Here is an 18,317-nt window from a genome sequence, read left to right as displayed (position 1 = left end):
AAAATGTCTTTCTAACCAAATAAAATGTCGCACGAATATTGTGTACATTTTAAATAAGAGGATGATTCCATTTGTATGAATGTCCAGAAAAATGCAACAAAATTGTTGTTAGCTGAGATGCCTAGGGAGTGACCACATTTTGTGAGGTGGTGAATAAATAGGTTTGTTATCTTGATGGTGATAACACATATGTGGAGTTTGGGAAGTTGTAGTGTTTTTTTTTTGTTTGTTTGTTTTTGTTTTTTTGAGACAGGATTTCTCTGTATTATTTTGGAGGCTGTCCTGGAACTTGCTCCATAGACTAGGCTGGCCTCGAACTCACAGAGATCTGCCTGTCCCTGCCTCGTGAGTGCTGGAATTAAAGGCATGTGCCACCAACGCTCAAAATTGTGTATTTTTTAATGGTGTACATATTGTGCATTAATTATACCACAATAAGCCTGTTTATAAAAGTAGTATTCAAGTAGTTTTCGTATGTACCAATATTTTTGTGATTTAGTCAAATGGAGTAGTTGCTCTGTTTTATTGTATTATGGTATATCTTTGGATAGTCAGATTTTCTAGCTGCAGGTTTTGGCTGAGGCAGATAGATGGTTCATAGTATTTTCCTTTCCAAATTATCTTGGCAGAATTTCTCTTAATTAAACAAAAGGTAGTGTGCCAGGCAGTGTGATGCACCCCTTTGATTCCAGAACTCAGGAGGCAGAGGCAGGTGGGTCTCTGGAATTTGAGGTCAGCCTGGTCTACAGCGCTACAGAGGGGCAGAGTTCCAGGACAGCAGAACTACGCAGAGAAACCCTGTCTTGAGAAACCAAACCAAACCAAGGAAAATAGCCCCCAAAACAACAACGGTAACAGAAAAACAAAACAAAAAGTGCACTGGTTGTTTCATTCTTCTGTTTGATAAGAAATGTCCTCGTTTGTCATGGGCTGAGTGATAATGAGGAAGTGGATGTCAGGAAACAGCATGTGGGGAAGCTGTAGATTCAAATTAATATTTACACTCCTAAAACTAATTAATATTGGGTTGTTGGAGAATTAGTTAAAGACCGGGAAAGTGGATTAATTTTTCATATAGGTGTTTTGTCCTTACTCTTGTTACTGTTGATGAAACATATATTTTAACAAGTGTCATTTTGGAGTTCTTTATGGCTTAGAAATTTTGTTTTAGAACACTTTACGTGAGACTGCTCCAATGGTGTCTTTAGCTTGGGGATTAAATGATAAGGCTTTGTATTTCTTCTTGTTTCTTAGGGTTCCTTTTTTTTTAGTGCATTGAGAGAACAATGATTTTTTATGTAGATTATATTACTCTGAACATCAGTATATAAAATTATCTATATTGATACTGCTGAAGTAATGCCAATCGGGGAAATTAAAAAGCTTCCCATATTTAAATAGTGTCTTTAAATTATTTACTAATTAAATTCGTTTTGCAAAGACTATTATGAGAACTGATTTTCTGATTTACTGCCCTAAAGCATTTCACTAAGTTACATACAGTTTAAGATTTTTACATGTTTTTTGATTTAAAATAGCTAGTGACTAAAATTATTTTTCCCCAGAAGGATTGATATGATTAACCAGTAAGAACTGAATACCTGCTTTGTGTAACAAAAAGCAGAAGCAATACTGAGATCATTGAGAAATGTGTAATCCTAGTGAGAATAAAATTAAGATTTCATGTAAGGGCTTTATCTGATTAATGATTGTGCTAACATTATACTTATTAAACATTTAACTTGAAAAATTACAGTAATTGCAATGAATTTATACTGAATCTTATAATTTACAAAATGAATGTATGAAATAATTTTATTAATACAGTGTAAAATAATATATGTAGGTGCTAGTGTTTATTAGGTCATTAAGAACTCGGCACAGAGATCAGTTAAATAATTAGGGTCATTGCATGAGAAGTGACGGTTGGTGGTCCATATTCAAAAGCATCATTCCAGTGGGTGTAGAATTTGGAGGCTCTGTCGACTTGGAGGGGTCTACAGCACTGTTAGATGAGGAGGGTCCTCGGTTTAAATGGCGTTTGGGTAGAGCACTCAGATGGTGCCTGGCAGTGCCCAGCTCTCACTGAACACTGCTGGTTCTTCTTGTTGCCCTTGTCAGCAGCTGCACCCTGATGAATGGGAAGATTATGATGAGCAGACTTAAATGAGGTGGATATTCTTGGCTGGGTAGTGACATAATTTGCTATGAATATGTGGTATTTATGTAGAATTGTGAGGCTAGCCTAAGGTCCTCTGCTGTAGTTATTAACTCCTTTGAGTTTTGTAGCTGACACTTTTTCAGCGTGACAGAGTGCCAGATTTGTCCTCGTAGATGTTAGTTACTTTCTGGTTATTGTTGATGTTTCTGTTGACCAGTGAATAGTTTGCTGATTTAATTAGGGATGCTTTTTATGTGTACTTTTTTCTTTCCTCTGTAGGAGCATCGGAATTTGCCTTTTATGCGGGAACTGAGGTACCTCTTTGCACTTCTTGTTGGTACCAAGAGGAAATATGTTGATCCCTCTAGAGCAGTTGAGATTCTGAAGGATGCCTTCAAATCAAATGACTCACAGCAGGTAGCCTCTTGTCCCTTCCAATTGACTATTTGCATATAATCTTATAGATCTTTGTGATGCCTTTTCACATGTGTCTGTTGATTTAGGATGGCGCTTCTAAACTTTATTAATAGTAACTTAAAGTCATTGAAATCATTATTGTATTATTTGGAAAACTTTTAAGCTAAGCAAAAAGTGGCTGAATTGGAGATATTAAGGCAAATGAAGTTGTAATTTATAGAATGATGGGAGTTGTTAAGGAAAAGTAATTAAAATAATTAGAAATATTCATATAATTAAAAATTAAAAAAATTTTTATGTATATGGGGCTTAATCGTGTGCTCTTTCCTGTGTGTGTGTGTGTGTGTGTGTGTGTGTGTGTGTGTGTGTGTGTGTGTGTGTGTGTACTATGTGAGGATGTGGTGTGCCTGCAAGCTTGAGGAAGGCAGAGAAACAGGCAGAGAAGTAGAAAGAGAAAGAGAGAAAAATGGGAGGTGGGCAGGGTCCTTTTAAAAGGAAACAGTGAATGTGCACAGGTGGTACTCTTAGTGGCTGCAGCTGAGGGCATATCCTGTCAGAACCTCAAGGACAGGCCAGTGAAGATACTAACAGAAGTAGTATATTTTTTTTTTACAAATTCTTTTGTTACTGTGTGTGTTTCCTAAAATGAAATCTTGTGATTATAATACTTTTTAAAATACTGATTTTTTGTCATGGTTAAATTATGAAAATTCATTCCATTTTATGGGACACATTCACATAATACTTTTGTGAATAGTAACTAAGTTTTATTTTGAAGCATCTTTATTAATTAGTAGGATCAAATACCAACCAATCAACCTGTTTTCTTTCCACAGCAAGATGTGAGTGAGTTTACACACAAGTTGTTAGATTGGTTAGAAGATGCCTTTCAAATGAAAGCTGAAGAGGAAACGTAAGTCACTGTGATGTTCAATGATGGGGTTTCAAGTCAGTGAGTGACAGTTTGTTCTCTAAGGTGCAGCACAGACGTGCAAGCAAGAGAGACTTCGGGGAATACCAGTGTTGTGTGTGTTACTACAAACTGCCCACATTTTGGGCAGCCGTCAGTTTCTGCTATCTGATCTGATCTGAGATTTCTTAAGACCGTGTGTTTTTCCTGGATTCAGCTTTTCACATGGAAGAAAAGCATGGATTTCGAAAGACCTTACTTCATCTTAAGTCGTTCCCTGAGAACAGGACGAGCAGGTCCCCTCCATGCTCATGCAGCTCATTCCCTGTCAATTGGGTGTAGCACAAAGCCCTGACAGTTGCATGTGTGTGTGGGGGGATGGGCAGGGTCAGCCCTGGGTGTTGGTTCGCAGGTGCCATTCACCTGCTGTTTACAAAGAGGCTTTCTTTGGCTTGGAGTTTGCTCAGTCTCCTTATGTCACCTGTTCCCTTATGATTACTTGTTTCATTTTTTGTGACTACCTTGAGATGATGGGATGTTACTTGGAATTGCAAACAAAATAAGCTTTCCTTCCCCTAAGCTGCTTTGTCGCTGGGTTATTTTATAGCAGTGGCAGAATGAAAATAAAACAGAAGGCTTGAGTTAGATTGTGGCATTTGCTAGCCTCTGCTTCATACAGAGCAAGGACTGCCTGACAGCTCTGTGTGCAAGATTCCTGTTTATTTCCTCTCTGCCCTTTACATTAGTTGTTGTTCTAAGTTATTCCTACGGTGACATCTTGACTGTTTCCTCACAATGAAGATTAGTGAACCCTGAGTTAGGATGTCCAGATTGCCCTTCTCTAAATTGTTCCCTTCTCCACTCACATGTTTGATAGGTGGTTTCCACCAGCAAGCACTCTGGTCCATCAAGACTGTAGCAGTCTTTCCAAGTGTTGGATCCTTCCATGATTTGGTTCCCTGAGAGTTTATTTCTTCCTTAGGAAAGTGCATGGTTCTTGCCCTTTGTTAGCTTTTAATGTCCAAAGGTAGTTGAACATAAAGTCCTTATTTACTTCTCAGAAGTTCTTAGTTCTTTCTAGTTGTGATGTTTAGCAGTCTGAAGATGGATTTGCATAACCATGTTGACAAAAGCTATATACCCAGTGGGCAAATGTCCACTGATAATGAGTCACCAAAACAATTGTGTATTATTGAGCTTCCAATAAATGGGAATTTTGATACTTCATAAAACATGATCGACTTTGAAGACACATTAATTGAAATTAAATTACTCCTGGAAAAGACAACAATTGGTCATGTATATCTGAGACATGGAGTTGTCAAACAGAAGAGCATGCAAGATGGGATTGCTGTCAGGCCCGGATGAGCCTTACCGGGGCCTAAGAACCCTGTGAGGACCTGTGTCAAACACTGACCTGCTTATCTCTCTCTCAAAAACAGAACTTCACAAGTTGGTTTTATTAACTTCAACACAAAAGTAATGAAAAATGCTTTATAAAGTTGTGAACACAGCACAGTTTTATATATTCCGCATTAAATAGTGTCTTTTAGCGGTGCATAGTGTAAGTCCAACAACAATGTAAACACTGCTGATTTTCCTTGCTTTCTTCACACAAAAAAACTGCAAACTATCATGCATCTTGGGAGTTCCAACCTTAAGGAAGGATGCCTGCTCTGTAGAGCCTCTACTTTGAAACTGGGGTCTTTGGTCCCTTTACTGGTGGCCGTTGCTTCTATAATTTCTATGCACTTTTCTGTGTAACTGTGAGAAATGACCTGATGTATTTTTTCTTAGGAATCTATTTGGATTAAATATTCCTTTGCCTTCCCAATAAGGCCAGTACTGTACAGGCTTGAAAGTATGAGATGGACATGTACGGCGGCAATAAGAGGAGCAAGTCCCCCATGCACGCAGCTGCCTTCTCTTCTGAGTTGCTTCCAAGCAGTAACTCACTTATCCCCCATATCCATCCTGCAAGCTCAATTACTATAATTATCCTTAGCTGACAGGTGAAGAAATTGAAGAATGAATTTAAGTACTTTGTCCAAGGTGACACAATAAATAACAGAGCTGTGTGTGTGTGATAGCCATACAAATGTTACCATCGTGATATATACTGTTCCCTTTAATGGATCTTTCTGTGTTTTCTCAATTATTTATAGATCTGAAAGTTATAAGCATATTTCTATCTTTTAGGGATGAAGAGAAGCCAAAGAACCCTATGGTAGAGCTGTTCTACGGAAGATTCCTGGCCGTGGGAGTGCTTGAAGGTATAGTTGCTTGTTTACTTTGATTACAAGTCAAGATGCTGTCCATCTGTGTTTGTTGGTAGTCTTTATTTGTGACTTTTCTACTCTTCTAGTAGCTCTTGTCTCCTCCTTCCTACAAACCCTTTGCACAGAGAGCACAACTCTGACTAAAAAGGATGTTCACACTGAACTTTCTTTCATCTTAATACTCCTTGTGATGAATGGGCCTCTGTGAAACTGAGAACTCCAGAGTGTGAGTTAAAGAGAGCTGATGTGATACTAGGAAATTATGATTTTCTAGCATGTTGCTTTCTGGATTTTAAGATTAGAGATGGTCAACCCAGAATAGGGAATTAACTCAGTGGTAGAGTGCACACGTACAGGTTTCCATCCTCAGCCCTGGAGGAAGAGAGAGATGGGAGAGGGAGATGGAGTCAGGTGCAATAACTAAACCAATCATCTGCAGATAGTCAGTCCATAATTAGAAAACCCCACTGATCTGGAAACATGTATGGCCTTAGGCAGTTAAGATACAGAATTTGCCCCCTGTGCTGGAGTTTAGTAACCATCTCAGTGTGATGGTCACTTTGTGAAGTTTGAGTTTAGCAAATTGACACAGCATGTCTCAGACTGATTGTAATATCCTTACTTATTTTCAAGAAATGAAAGTATTTTGCTTTTGAGTATTAGATAAGAGTGATTCTGCTTATTGCCTCTTAAATTCCTGTTTAATTTTTATAAAAAAATAAAGGTGTCAGACTTATTAAATACTAGTTTTTCTAATATTTGATTCTCAAGTTAAATGTCACAGGGGATTTTTCACATTGCTCAAAGTACACCTTTTATGACATTGTCTTTCTGTAATGGCTTGAATGAGGCAGATACAAACTGCATGTTTGGCATGTAATAGGTTACAATGAGGTAAGTGCAGTTTTTCTTCAAAATCTACATAATCACTATTTGTGAACTGCACAGTACATGGCATCAGGTTGTTTAATTTGCCACTCAGACTTCTCCCAAGTAGGATGTGTAAATTGGGAAATACGTCTAAGTAGGCTGGCATTGGGCACAGCAGTCCTCTTCAAGCATTCCAGGTCATCTTGACACTTAGTATTAGGATGTTGCTTCAGATATTATGCTAATTGATGTGGACTGTGTTTATTACAGAGAAAATAATTATTTTAGATCTTTTTCCTACCATGTTTTCACTTCTCATACTCATCCTCTGTTCTATATCCATGGTTCCTTGCAGGCAGTGTGCTGTGGCTTAAAGTTTCCCTGCAAGGCACCTTGGGCGTTTGCAGAGCATTTATCCCAGTGGTGGACCTTTTCTCCTCTACTTTTCCTGCTCACACTTGCTTTTCCTCCTGGTGTTCAAGTACTCTTACAAATACCTAAGTCTGCCTTTCCCCTATTCCCTCTGTCACCAACCCCTGGACTCTCCTGACTCTTGTTAAATCCTCACCTTTCCTCCCAGTGTCCTGAGTACCTGAGTGTTGCTGAGTAAAACTTACACAGCAGGAGAGTTGTAAGGGATCTCGAATTTTCAGTGATGGCCCAGAAATCTAAACACTGGGGTAAAGGGAGGACTTCAGAAGTGAGCTTCATGCATCTACACCTGTCACCTCACCTGGAAAACTACACTGACCTCCCTCCATTTTCCTTAGGGGCTATTTTCACATCTCATGTTTTTAGGAGAAAAGATTTCCCTCTGTGTATGAGTTTCAGACTTCATTAGCTCTATCCATTTCTCCATTTACCGTATTCTTTTCACTGTCAGAAATGAAGGGGCCATCCTTCTATGCTCTTAGATTCTGTGTCTCTTGCTCGTTTATGTTGACTTATCCCAATCACTCCCTTTCCTGAGTCTTTAACTTCTTTCTCTCCCTTGCAGTTCACCATTTATTTCCATGTCCTGTTACTTTGCATCACAAAATCCTTTTTGTGACTGCTTCATTCTTATTCATAGTTAAGACCCTTGTAGTGAGGAGGCAGCTTCACCTGCCTTCTCTTTCTTATTTCAACATACCCTGCATTCATTGCTGGTGCCAGAACTCTGAAAGGTAGATCTTGTGAAACTATTGATTTCCTACCTACCAGCAAATGCACCGAATCCAGTTCAGCCCTTTTACTGAACTCTTATAATCTATTAAGGCATCAGACATTAACTCTTCCTCTTCTATTATCTTGCCTTTATTTTAAAACAAAATTCTCTAGCCACTGGGACACTACTTACATTTGTCATTTTTTCTGCCTGTGTGGGCGCTTAGAAAATGTGGTGTGTGTGTGTGTGTGTGTGTGTGTGTGTGTGTGTGTGTGTGTGTGTGTTACTGCATGTGAAGGTAGGTTCCTAGGACTTAGTATAGGCTCCCTTCCTTCTCTACAGGTCACTAGGCAATCTCATTCACCACCAAGATTTCCCTCACTCTAGTAAGCCAGAGGTTCAGGAATTTGCATTCCTACCTCTTGAAATGGAAATCTTCTGGCCACTCTGAACCAGTAATTTCTACTCCTCCAGAACAGAGAGAGAAAGAATCCTACACTTAGGTGTTCAGTTCCTAGAAACCATTCATTCGTTGTCTGTCCATCTGTGATACAGGGAATCTCTAACCCTCCCCTTCCTGGTGTGTTGGTGTACCATCTCAAAGCCAGCCAGCTGAGCCCTGTTCATGCTCCATTGTGTACATGGGTGTAAGTGTGTGTGTGTGTGTGTGTGTGTGTGTGTGTGCGTGTGTGCGTAAGAGAGAGAGAGAGAGAGAGAGAGAGAGACAGAGAGAGAGAGAGAGAGAGAGAGAGAGAGAGAGAGAGAGAGAGAGAGAGAGAGAGAGAGAGAGAGAGAGAGAGAGCTCTACTCAGCCACTATTCTCTGGATCACAGTCATCAGTGCTCTTTCAAATTCAGGAAGGCATCCGTGTGTATACTTACTTTTAGAAACTGAAAAGCCAAATTGAGGGGCATTAATTAACTTCTCCAACCATCTTATAGGAAAAAAATTTGAAAACACTGAAATGTTTGGTCAGTATCCACTTCAGGTCAACGGGTTCAAAGACCTGCATGAGTGCCTGGAAGCTGCGATGATTGAAGGAGAGATTGAATCCTTACATTCAGATAACTCAGGAAAATCAGGCCAGGAGGTGAGTTCAGCGTTTTCATTGTCTTCTTCCTTCCCATTCTCTTTTGATTGACCCAATGCAAAAGTTAGGTTCTAATTACACAGTTGCTAATGATGGACAAAATATTCAAAAATATGTTTGCATTTAATTACAATAGCTTAGGCATATGTGTGAAACTTGTATAGAATGTATAATATGTAATCTATGTTAGATTCTCTCTAAAATTTTTATCTCTTTCTGTTTTTCTTGTTGTCACCATTTAGTGTTTTAATGCTTTTCCATTAGGGTGACAGGCACCAGCAGAATTAAGTTATGGTCAGTTTTTATATAGGCACAAGTTGTACATGAACACATGTTGCTGTAATTTGTCTGGTTCTGTACATCAAACCCCATTCCCACAGAACAGACTTTCCTGTTCTTAGGAGTTTGCTGTTTGATTGCACAAGGAAAAATGGGAGACCCTGCCTATTTCATGAAAGAATTAACTGAAAAACACTCAAAGACAAGTTTATCTACATTGTTGTTTTAGTTTCTAAATCTACCAGTTTGTCTCCTTCTAGCACCATCCATGTATCCATCCGTCTGTATCCATCTGTTGGAGAAGGTGTACGCTTCTGTAGAAAACAATACAAATCATTGTCTTCCTACTGATGTCTAGACAAAAGTTCCATGTATGAGGATATAGAGATCTTCATGTGTATTATCTCGTGTTCCATTATTAGTGGATAGGATAATGACTGCAAACTATATAGGATTTCGAGGGAGCCTGGCCTATGAGACCCTTTCCAACCCCAAATGAAGATTATATGATAGTGTCGATTGATATTAATAAGAACTGGGGTCTTGTTTGTTTAGAAATAAAATATTGTACTGCATAAAATTCTATTTATATGTTACTGTGCTTAAAGCACTAATAGTTCAGGTATGTAATTACACTAGGTATGTAATTAATGATTCCTTAAAGTGAATTTAGGAAATGTCAGGTTTTTATCATGTGCTCATGAGCTGAGACTGAGATAATGAAGACTTTTCACTTTATAGTAGGACTAAAACTGTGTTGCTGGTGGAGAAAATGCATTCCTAATACAGACATTCTACATAATATTGTCTAAGTACCCTCTCATAGATTACAGAAGTGTGTAGAAGACACATTGGGTCACTTTACTTTTCCCAGACACTGTGGGTTCTCATCAATTAAAATGTGTAATAAGTTAGTTGGAAAGACAATATTTAAAGTACTGAGGTAAATTTGGAAGTAACAATTCTAAAAGTATATTTGCCCGTTTTAATATCACAAATGAAGTGTGGAATGTTATCCTATGGAGTCAGGAGTTTGTTTATGAGATATCAGGGACAATGCTTTAATTTTACCTAGCCTTAGCTATGAGACAGAACTAAATGGAATGGGCTGGACTGATGGCAAAAGTGAGGAGCATGTGCTACTTATCCAGAGGTCCTGAGTTCAGTTCCAAGCTCAGGACACACTACCTTCTGTAACTCCATTTCCAAGGACTTTTCTCTTGTGAACCTAGTGTAGTATACTTATTATACTAGGTCTTTGATGATTCTTATAAAACATGTTCCTGATGTCTGACCTGGACAAAACCTTACTCATACTCAGTTCAGGTAACTGTAGCAGAGCCAGTGATCATTGGTGTTTGGGGAGGAAGAAATAGGAACAAATAAGTATTTACTTGTAGTAGCGTTACTTGGAGAAAAGTAGAAACTCTAGGATTCAAGTTCACTTCATTTTGCTGAGCCTGAGATGTTTATTCCTGTGTTTGGGTTCATGTCTAAGCTCACCCACAGTTACTGAGGGTGTGGTGCCATTCTCCGGACACAGGAAGCTGACACACTGTGAATTAGTGATGGCATTGCTTTTAACAGAATCTTGTTGCAGGGTCTATAAAAACAATACTTAAAAACATTTGTTCTATTATTTTACATCTCTGTGTTGGTTTGTGAATGTAAACATTCATCTTTTTAAACAAATAGTAGGCTTTTCTACATCTTGAGGTTTTCACAAAAAGAAGGCTTTTGAAGTTTTGTTGAATCTCATGCGTGTATGTGTGGATGAATGGGGACACTGGCTTAGAACAGCAAGAAATTCAACACTTTAAATACTAGTTTGTATTTTAATGTTATAACTATAGTTCTTATAAGCACCAATTTTATTCACTGATGACAAATCTTTTTCATGAATTAGTATAATGTGTAGTTGTAAAATAAGGTAAAAATAGGAAGACAAAAGAAAAATCTGAAAAATACGGGAAGATAATGTTTTCCCAATTTTAGGATGAGAACAGTGAGTATTTGTGCCAGACAAGTATTTTCTTTTCCCTTTGAGTCCAGTCGTGGGATTTGACAGGATGGTTGAGTTCAGTGAGTATCACTCAGCATAAGACAGAAGAAGGCAGAGCTCTTGAGTCTGAGTCTTTATGGCAATGGGTGTTCTTTTCATCTGGCTGAAATCTCTAATGTAAACAATTGTGGAAGAACAGTCTTGTGGAGATGAGGCTTCACTCTGTCCTCCACTGTCAGGCCCACCACTGGGATTTTCAAACGCTGGGGAAACTTCAGAATGAAGTTGAGTGGTTCGGAAGCCCTTGTGTTCCCTTCTTGGTGGTGTCAGATGGTGACATCAGCACCACCTCTGCATCCTCATCCATAAAAGCACCATGGGGGAAAGAGACAGAGGGAGACTCTGAGATTGTGCTGTTGTTGTCTTTCAGCATTGGTTTACTGAGCTGCCACCTGTACTAACATTTGAACTGTCAAGATTTGAATTTAACCAGGCATTGGGAAGACCAGAAAAAATTCACAACAAATTAGAATTCCCCCAAGTTTTATATCTGGACAGGTATGGTGTATATAGAATGTTATAATTTTGTGGCTGTTCAGTGAGTGATGGATGGGTAACTGTGTAGTGAAAATGTTATTTTCTTCAGTCTCAGCTTTACTGATACATGATATCTCACTATTTGTCAAGGGAATATGTTTTCTTTTATATAAATGCACTTTGGGATGTTAAAACATTTCTTGTTTCACATATGATACCTTACAAGATTACAGTTGATCTTTTGTAGTGATAATTAGATACTTTGGAATACTAATAATTACTCATTTTTTCCTTGATAGGTATATGTACAGAAACAGAGAAATAACAAGAATTAAACGTGAAGAAATCAAAAGACTTAAAGATTACCTCACAGTATTACAACAAAGATTAGAGAGGTATTTTAACTTTTAGGAAATTGTGAAGGGAAAACATGTGTTTTGTGACTATCTAGATTTTTAATGTTAAATATGCTTTGGGGGAACTTATAATAGTAGTCATAGATGATCATCCTGCATTTATATTTTGTAGTATTTTTAGAAACTATATTGCACCTTTAATAGGCTTTAGATGATTATTTTAGAAATTGAAATTAAATATGTGGTTATCTACAGCTTGTTACCCTGATGCTGTACATGGAGCTAGAGGACTCTAGCACAGAGCATGAGATTTCCTTTGTGTTGAAGGAAATGGCAAAGAAGATACACGAGTCTCCCTGGCCTCCCAAGATTCATACAGCAGTGTCACTTAGGAGTAAGATGGACAGTGAGGGAAGGTTGTAAGAGTGTGACTAGAGCCAGTGCTATCAGGAACCAAAGGGAAGGCTGGATGTGCAGATGCTTTTACATCCACAGTACTGCATTACTTCTTAGGAAACGCCATATAATGTAGAATGTGGGTGTCATGAAGCCAGATAAATCTATAGGCTGAAATGCAGTTTGAGTAATTCCAGTTGCTTATCTCCAACTTTATCCTCTCATTTGATTAGTCTTCATATTAATAACATAAAATGTTGAGTTTACATTTCCAGAATATCATATTTCCAGTGACTTTTATTCTTTTTTTAATACTTTAACTTTTTACACATATTACTCTTAGTCTCCTTTTCCTCCCTCCTCCCCCACCCCCCCATTCCTCCCTATGCCTCAACCCACTCCATCTCCTTTCCACTCCCCAGGGAGAGTAAGGCCTTCCACGAGGGGATTTTCAGAGTCTGTCATACACTCCCGGGCAGGGCCTAAGGCCCATGTGTCCAGGCTGACAGAGCATCCCTCCATGTGGAATGAGCTCCCAGAGTCTATTTGTATGCCAGGAATAAATACTGATCTACTCTCCAAGGTCACATAAATTGCTGAGGCCTCTTCTTTGACACCTATGTCTATTTTTGTGCCAATACCAACCTATTTTCAGGACTATAGCTGTAGAGTAGAGATTGAAGTCAGGGATGCCTCCTGAAATACCTTTATTGTACAGGGTTGTTTTGGCTATCCTGGGTCTTTTGTTTTTCCATATAAAGTTGAGGATTGTCCTTTCGAGGTTTTTGAAAAATTGTGCTGGTATTTTGATAGGGATTGTATTGAATCTGTAGATTACTTTTGGTAACTTTGCTATTATTACTATATATACTACCTATCCAAAAAGCATGGGAGTTCTTTCTATTTTCTGGTATCTTCTTTTAATTTCTTTCTTTAAAGACCTAAAGTTCTTGTTATACAGGTCTTTCATCTGTTTGGTTATAGTTACCCCAAGATATTTTATTGTAAAGGGTGAATTTTCTCTGATTTCTTCCTCTTCCCATTCATTATCTATATATAGTAGGGCTACTGATATTTTTGAGTTAATTTTATATCCGGCCACTTTCCTGAAGGTGTTTATCAGCTACAGGAGTTCCCTGGTAGAATTCTTTGGGTCGCTTACACATAGACTATCATATCATCTGCAAATAGTGAAAGTTTGACTTCTTCCTTTCCAATTTGTATCCCCTTGATCTTCCTTTGTTGTCTTATTGCTCTAGCAAGAACTTCAAGTGACATTTACTCTTAAAAGATTCCAGTACATGTATGAAAGTGCTCACAAGGTAAATGATGGTAAAAGTCACTACCTTGAGGCTAAGGCCAGAGGAGAGAAGGGAACATTTGCAGATGGTCCATCACTTTGTCTTCCCGAGCAATCCACAGTTTAGAAGGGCATCTTCTGACTGATCTACAGTTTAGAGCAGCATTTTTAGTTGTATGCGTACTCAGGACTTTCCATCCTGATCAGCCTTGCTGTCCTTCCCTTCAGGATCATTTAGTGCATTTCCTTAATGTATATTCAGTTTCATGCTCTCCTATAGAAAGCAAGTGAGTTTCATCTCTGGCTAATCTATTGTGTTGCTTCATTTTGTAAGACTTGCTTAAAAAACCAAATATGCTGACAATATAGGTAAAACATTGGTATACTTTATTAACAGATATTTAAGCTATGGTTCCGGCCCCAAAAGATTTCCCCTGGTAGATGTTCTACAGTATGCATTGGAATTTGCCTCCAGCAAACCTGTTTGCACCTCTCCTGTTGATGATATTGATGCTAGTTCCTCAACTAGTGGCTCCATACCATCCCAGTCTTTACCAAGGTAATGATTCCCCATACAACAGGACCGGACCTTTATCTTGTAATGCATTCAAGCAGGTTCTTATAAAGTGTATATTCTGTGATTAGCTTACATGAATCTTCTGAAAAAGTAGATTCACTTAGTTATCTTATTATTCTTTATTATCTTAGTTTATGGTCATCCATTGGAATGTTCATAAATTTTTGTCTGTTCAGAATTATACTTTGCAATGTTTTGGTCTGTAAAACAATTCTTTTAGTGTAGAATTTGTTCTGTTAATGAAAGTTGGTATTAGCAAGAGATCTTTAATTAGAGCATGCATTAGATTAAGACAATCTTACTTTAAAGTCACGATTTTATCTTGAGGAGATTTCAGTCTTCATGCCCTAAGTTGTCTCAGGATATTAGATCCGTTCTTAAGATTTTTCCTCTTGAAATTACAAGAGGCTCTGATATTGTCTGTGTATCTGACCTAGTCTCTGCTGGTGCTTTAGTTTGGAAGTTTACTCAGTATTACATTCTTTGCAAACACAGCACAACAGAGCAGCAGGGAACCCCTGCTGCAGAGCTGCCCAGCTCGTCACCTGCGTCAGGTGCTGCCCTGTCATTGAGGACAGGGATACACAAACCGTTCACTCAGTCTCGGGTACCTCCAGATTTGCCCATGCATCCGGCACCAAGGCACATAACTGAGGAGGAACTGTCTGTGCTGGAGAACTGTTTACATCGCTGGAGGACAGAAATAGAAAATGACACACGAGGTAAGAAGCTTCTCCAGTGTGGTACTGTCACTTCAGATGACGTTGGACACTGATAAGGAAAATCGCTTCAGATTTCATATTTAAACACTACTTCTTATGTTCAATCTTTTCTGAAAAGATTGATGTGAGAAACTCATCTGGCTCTCAACTGTTATGCTGTGAGTGTCATATTCACAGGGACCGAAAGGGTTTCCCCAGATTACTTAGCTGATTAATGACATAACAGATGGTCTGATTTGCAGTCTAGTGTTCTAAATTTATATCAAACTCCATTGGTGAAATGTCACAGAGTCTCCGAATTTGTACTTACCAGTTTGGTACTTTCTGATGTTTGCATAATGAAAAGGGGATAACTTTGTCTTTAGGTGTAAAAATGTTTAAAGTGAATTTTCATTTTTGTCTTTTATAAATGGTACTTGAGGTTAAACCTAGAGATTTATCTGTGCTAGAGATGCTGAGCCCCATCTCCTGCCTTAGAATTTTAATGTTTAAATCTGGTCTAACAGATTTGCAGAAAGGATCCATGAACTCAGTGCCAGGATGTAAGATTTTCAGGGAGTATTCAGAAAAGTAAGAAAAATAAGGATTTTAATGTGTGGGAGTGTCTGCGTCTAACACATACATGCTGTGTGGCTGAATTATCTGTCTTTCTTAAAAGAAACTTTTCTTTATTTTTCTGTTAAAATATACTTTTTATTTTTAACACAATAATATTTCATGGTAGATTATAGGTTTTTGAACTTATCAAAAGATACCTACCAACTCTAACTTCTGCCAGAAAGAATATAGAAACTATTATTTTATATTAAGAGGATGAGATTACATTAAACAGCCTTAATTGTTTTATTATAAATAGTCAAAATGACTCCTGTGGATAAGTGTGGCTAAAGAACAGTCATTTTGACAGAAAAGAATAACTGTACCACCAGCCTTAGTAACTGGAGAGTGTGTTTTAATAGTGTATATAACATATATAAATCATTTTACTCTTAGGATTTGCTAACATTAGTTAAGCGTAGAGTTTACTGAATGCTCTAATAAGTGTTGGATACTTCCTTCTGGATATGGCAGATGGTGAGCACTAATATGCTTTTTGCAGTAAAGTATTGAGTCAAGGGGAAAAAGAAATAAAGTCTTTGAATTACTATTCAGTGACAACAGACCCCTGGAGGTGAAAGCTGACAGACAAGGGAGAGGAGTTGCACTGGTCCCTGCAGTGCGCCCTAGCATAAAGAACTAAATAGGATAAACCTTTGAAAAGACTAACTGCCGGTTCCCTGCTGGAAGAGGAGGAAGGACGATGAGTCCATTCTGTGGTTTTAGAAAGACGAGCTTGAGGAACATTCACATCATAAGACCTTGTGTCTACCATACTGTGGACTAGAGAAGATCGGTTTACTCCAGCACTTGTTTTCTGTCTTTAATTCCAACTACATACTACCTTTGACTTTTAAGCTATTGTGTACTATCCCAAAGTACAGGAATAATGTATTTAATGTCCATGTATTAACTGCAAACAATGTTGACCTACTACATATATGTATGTGTTTATATATATTATATAGTATATACTATACTATGTACATGTATATACACATAGTCTTCAATAAATAGAGTATGTTTTTAAGATAAGATTTTTCAGCTAAGGTGTAAAGGTTTTAAAATTATGATGGTGTTCAAATAGTTCTGTGTGAGAAGATACTGTCAGGACATCCCCAAACACTGGGTGTATTTTACTCTGGAGTAATCTGGTAGGTCATAAATGTCATTTCAGTGTCTTGATTGACTTTACCTTTATTATGAGTGCATTGAATGTTCACATTTTAAAAATGTCGTATTTACCTCATTTTTCTATTTTGCAAACATTTTGGACAGTTTAATATATAACAAAAATGAAATGCTGAAAATATTGTATATATTATTCATTCCCTGTAACAACTTGTAAAGTTGCTTTGCCTATATTTTATATTAAACAATTTTATAAATTCTTGTTTCTTAAACGACTGTGTACTCTATTTGAGGCATTAATCTATTTGCCATCATTCATGCTGTAGATATTATTTTCCCAGTTTGCCATTTGACCTTAATGCTAGTTTTTGTTTCGTTTCAATGGGTTTTTTCTTTCATTTAAAATTTTTTGTGTGTAGGTTTTCTGCTTCCATGAATTTCGATGCATCACTTGTGTGCAGAGCCTCTGGAGGCCAGAAGTGGGCATCTGATCCCTCTAGGGTTACAGTTGCTGATGGTTGTGAGCTGCCATGTGGGTACAGCAAATTGAATTCATGTCTTCTGAGAGAACAATCAGCACTCTTAACCGCAGTCATCTCTGTAGCCCCCCCTTTTGTTGTTTTGTAATGTTTATTAAAGTTTTAGGTGTTTGTAGGAAGTTTTACATTTTTTTCCTTTATGGTTTCTTGATTTTCTGTCAGGCTAAAGTAGGTCTTCCCAGAGTTTGAAGTTACTCATGTTTCCTGGTAATCTTTTCTGATATCTTATTGGTTCTCTTCAACCCATTAATAGTATGTTATAATTATATGATATTTTAATATATTGATACAGCTACTTTAATTATCTAGATTTAAAGATTACGAAATAATGTAGCTGGGACACACAGTCTCTAAAGAGTTTTATAGGATTCTTTTTTTTACTGCAAGTAGAAATAGTGGGTAAAGAAAGGTCTGTAATTAGACTCTTTCCCTTGGTTATTTTAGTGTTCCGTCACTTATATGTACACAAACACACTATGTCTCTATGTATGGGGTAGTGAGTATTGATGTTCCTTGAAAGCTTTCTGGATGTTTGAGTATAGTTTGATTTTCTTGGCTCTTTATATTTCCTAGACAAGTCCTATTTTTTGTATTTTTAACTTTATCTTTGTGCTGGATAACATCTCATTTCACACAGACTCCAATGGTAACATCTTAAAGAATAGTTTAGGAAACTTTGCTTCTCTAGTGTGATTGTAAGGAAACCTTGGCCCCTCTCTTATTACTCTTAGTAGAATCCCATGTGACATTTGTCATCCATTAAGTCACACCTTCTGTCCGTAGATCTGCAGGAAAGCATATCCAGAATCCATCGAACGATTGAACTTATGTACTCTGACAAGTCCATGATTCAGGTGAGTGAACGCTGCACGGCTGTCCTTGTCCCGATTGCTGACTTGCACTCCCAGCTCATCTTTATATCGTTCTTGAAGGTTTGGTTTTAATTGTGTGGGTGTGTGTGCATTAGTGCCTTTGGAGGCCAGGTTGTTGAATAGCTCTAGAGCTGG

The 18,317-nt window shown here is 37.8% G+C and overlaps 1 protein-coding gene across 3 annotated transcripts in view; it reads left to right on the top strand.

Moving 5' to 3' along the window:
• Positions 1–18,317, top strand: part of Usp25 (ubiquitin specific peptidase 25) — a 98,083-nt gene that overhangs the window by 48,458 nt on the left and 31,308 nt on the right. For all 3 annotated transcript variants that reach the window (XM_021226083.2, XM_040750568.1, XM_005068216.4), the window contains exons 7-15: positions 2,441–2,578; positions 3,415–3,491; positions 5,688–5,761; positions 8,726–8,874; positions 11,586–11,713; positions 11,992–12,087; positions 14,142–14,303; positions 14,817–15,043; positions 18,094–18,164. In XM_021226083.2, coding sequence (XP_021081742.2) covers positions 2,441–2,578; positions 3,415–3,491; positions 5,688–5,761; positions 8,726–8,874; positions 11,586–11,713; positions 11,992–12,087; positions 14,142–14,303; positions 14,817–15,043; positions 18,094–18,164 — 1,122 coding nt within the window. The remainder of the gene's footprint in view (positions 1–2,440; positions 2,579–3,414; positions 3,492–5,687; positions 5,762–8,725; positions 8,875–11,585; positions 11,714–11,991; positions 12,088–14,141; positions 14,304–14,816; positions 15,044–18,093; positions 18,165–18,317) is intronic.

The sequence above is a fragment of the Mesocricetus auratus genome, unplaced genomic scaffold (assembly GCF_017639785.1).
Source record: "Mesocricetus auratus isolate SY011 unplaced genomic scaffold, BCM_Maur_2.0 Super-Scaffold_100008, whole genome shotgun sequence".
Lineage (NCBI taxonomy): Eukaryota > Metazoa > Chordata > Mammalia > Rodentia > Cricetidae > Mesocricetus > Mesocricetus auratus.
This window is presented reverse-complemented; position numbering and strand designations above follow the sequence as displayed.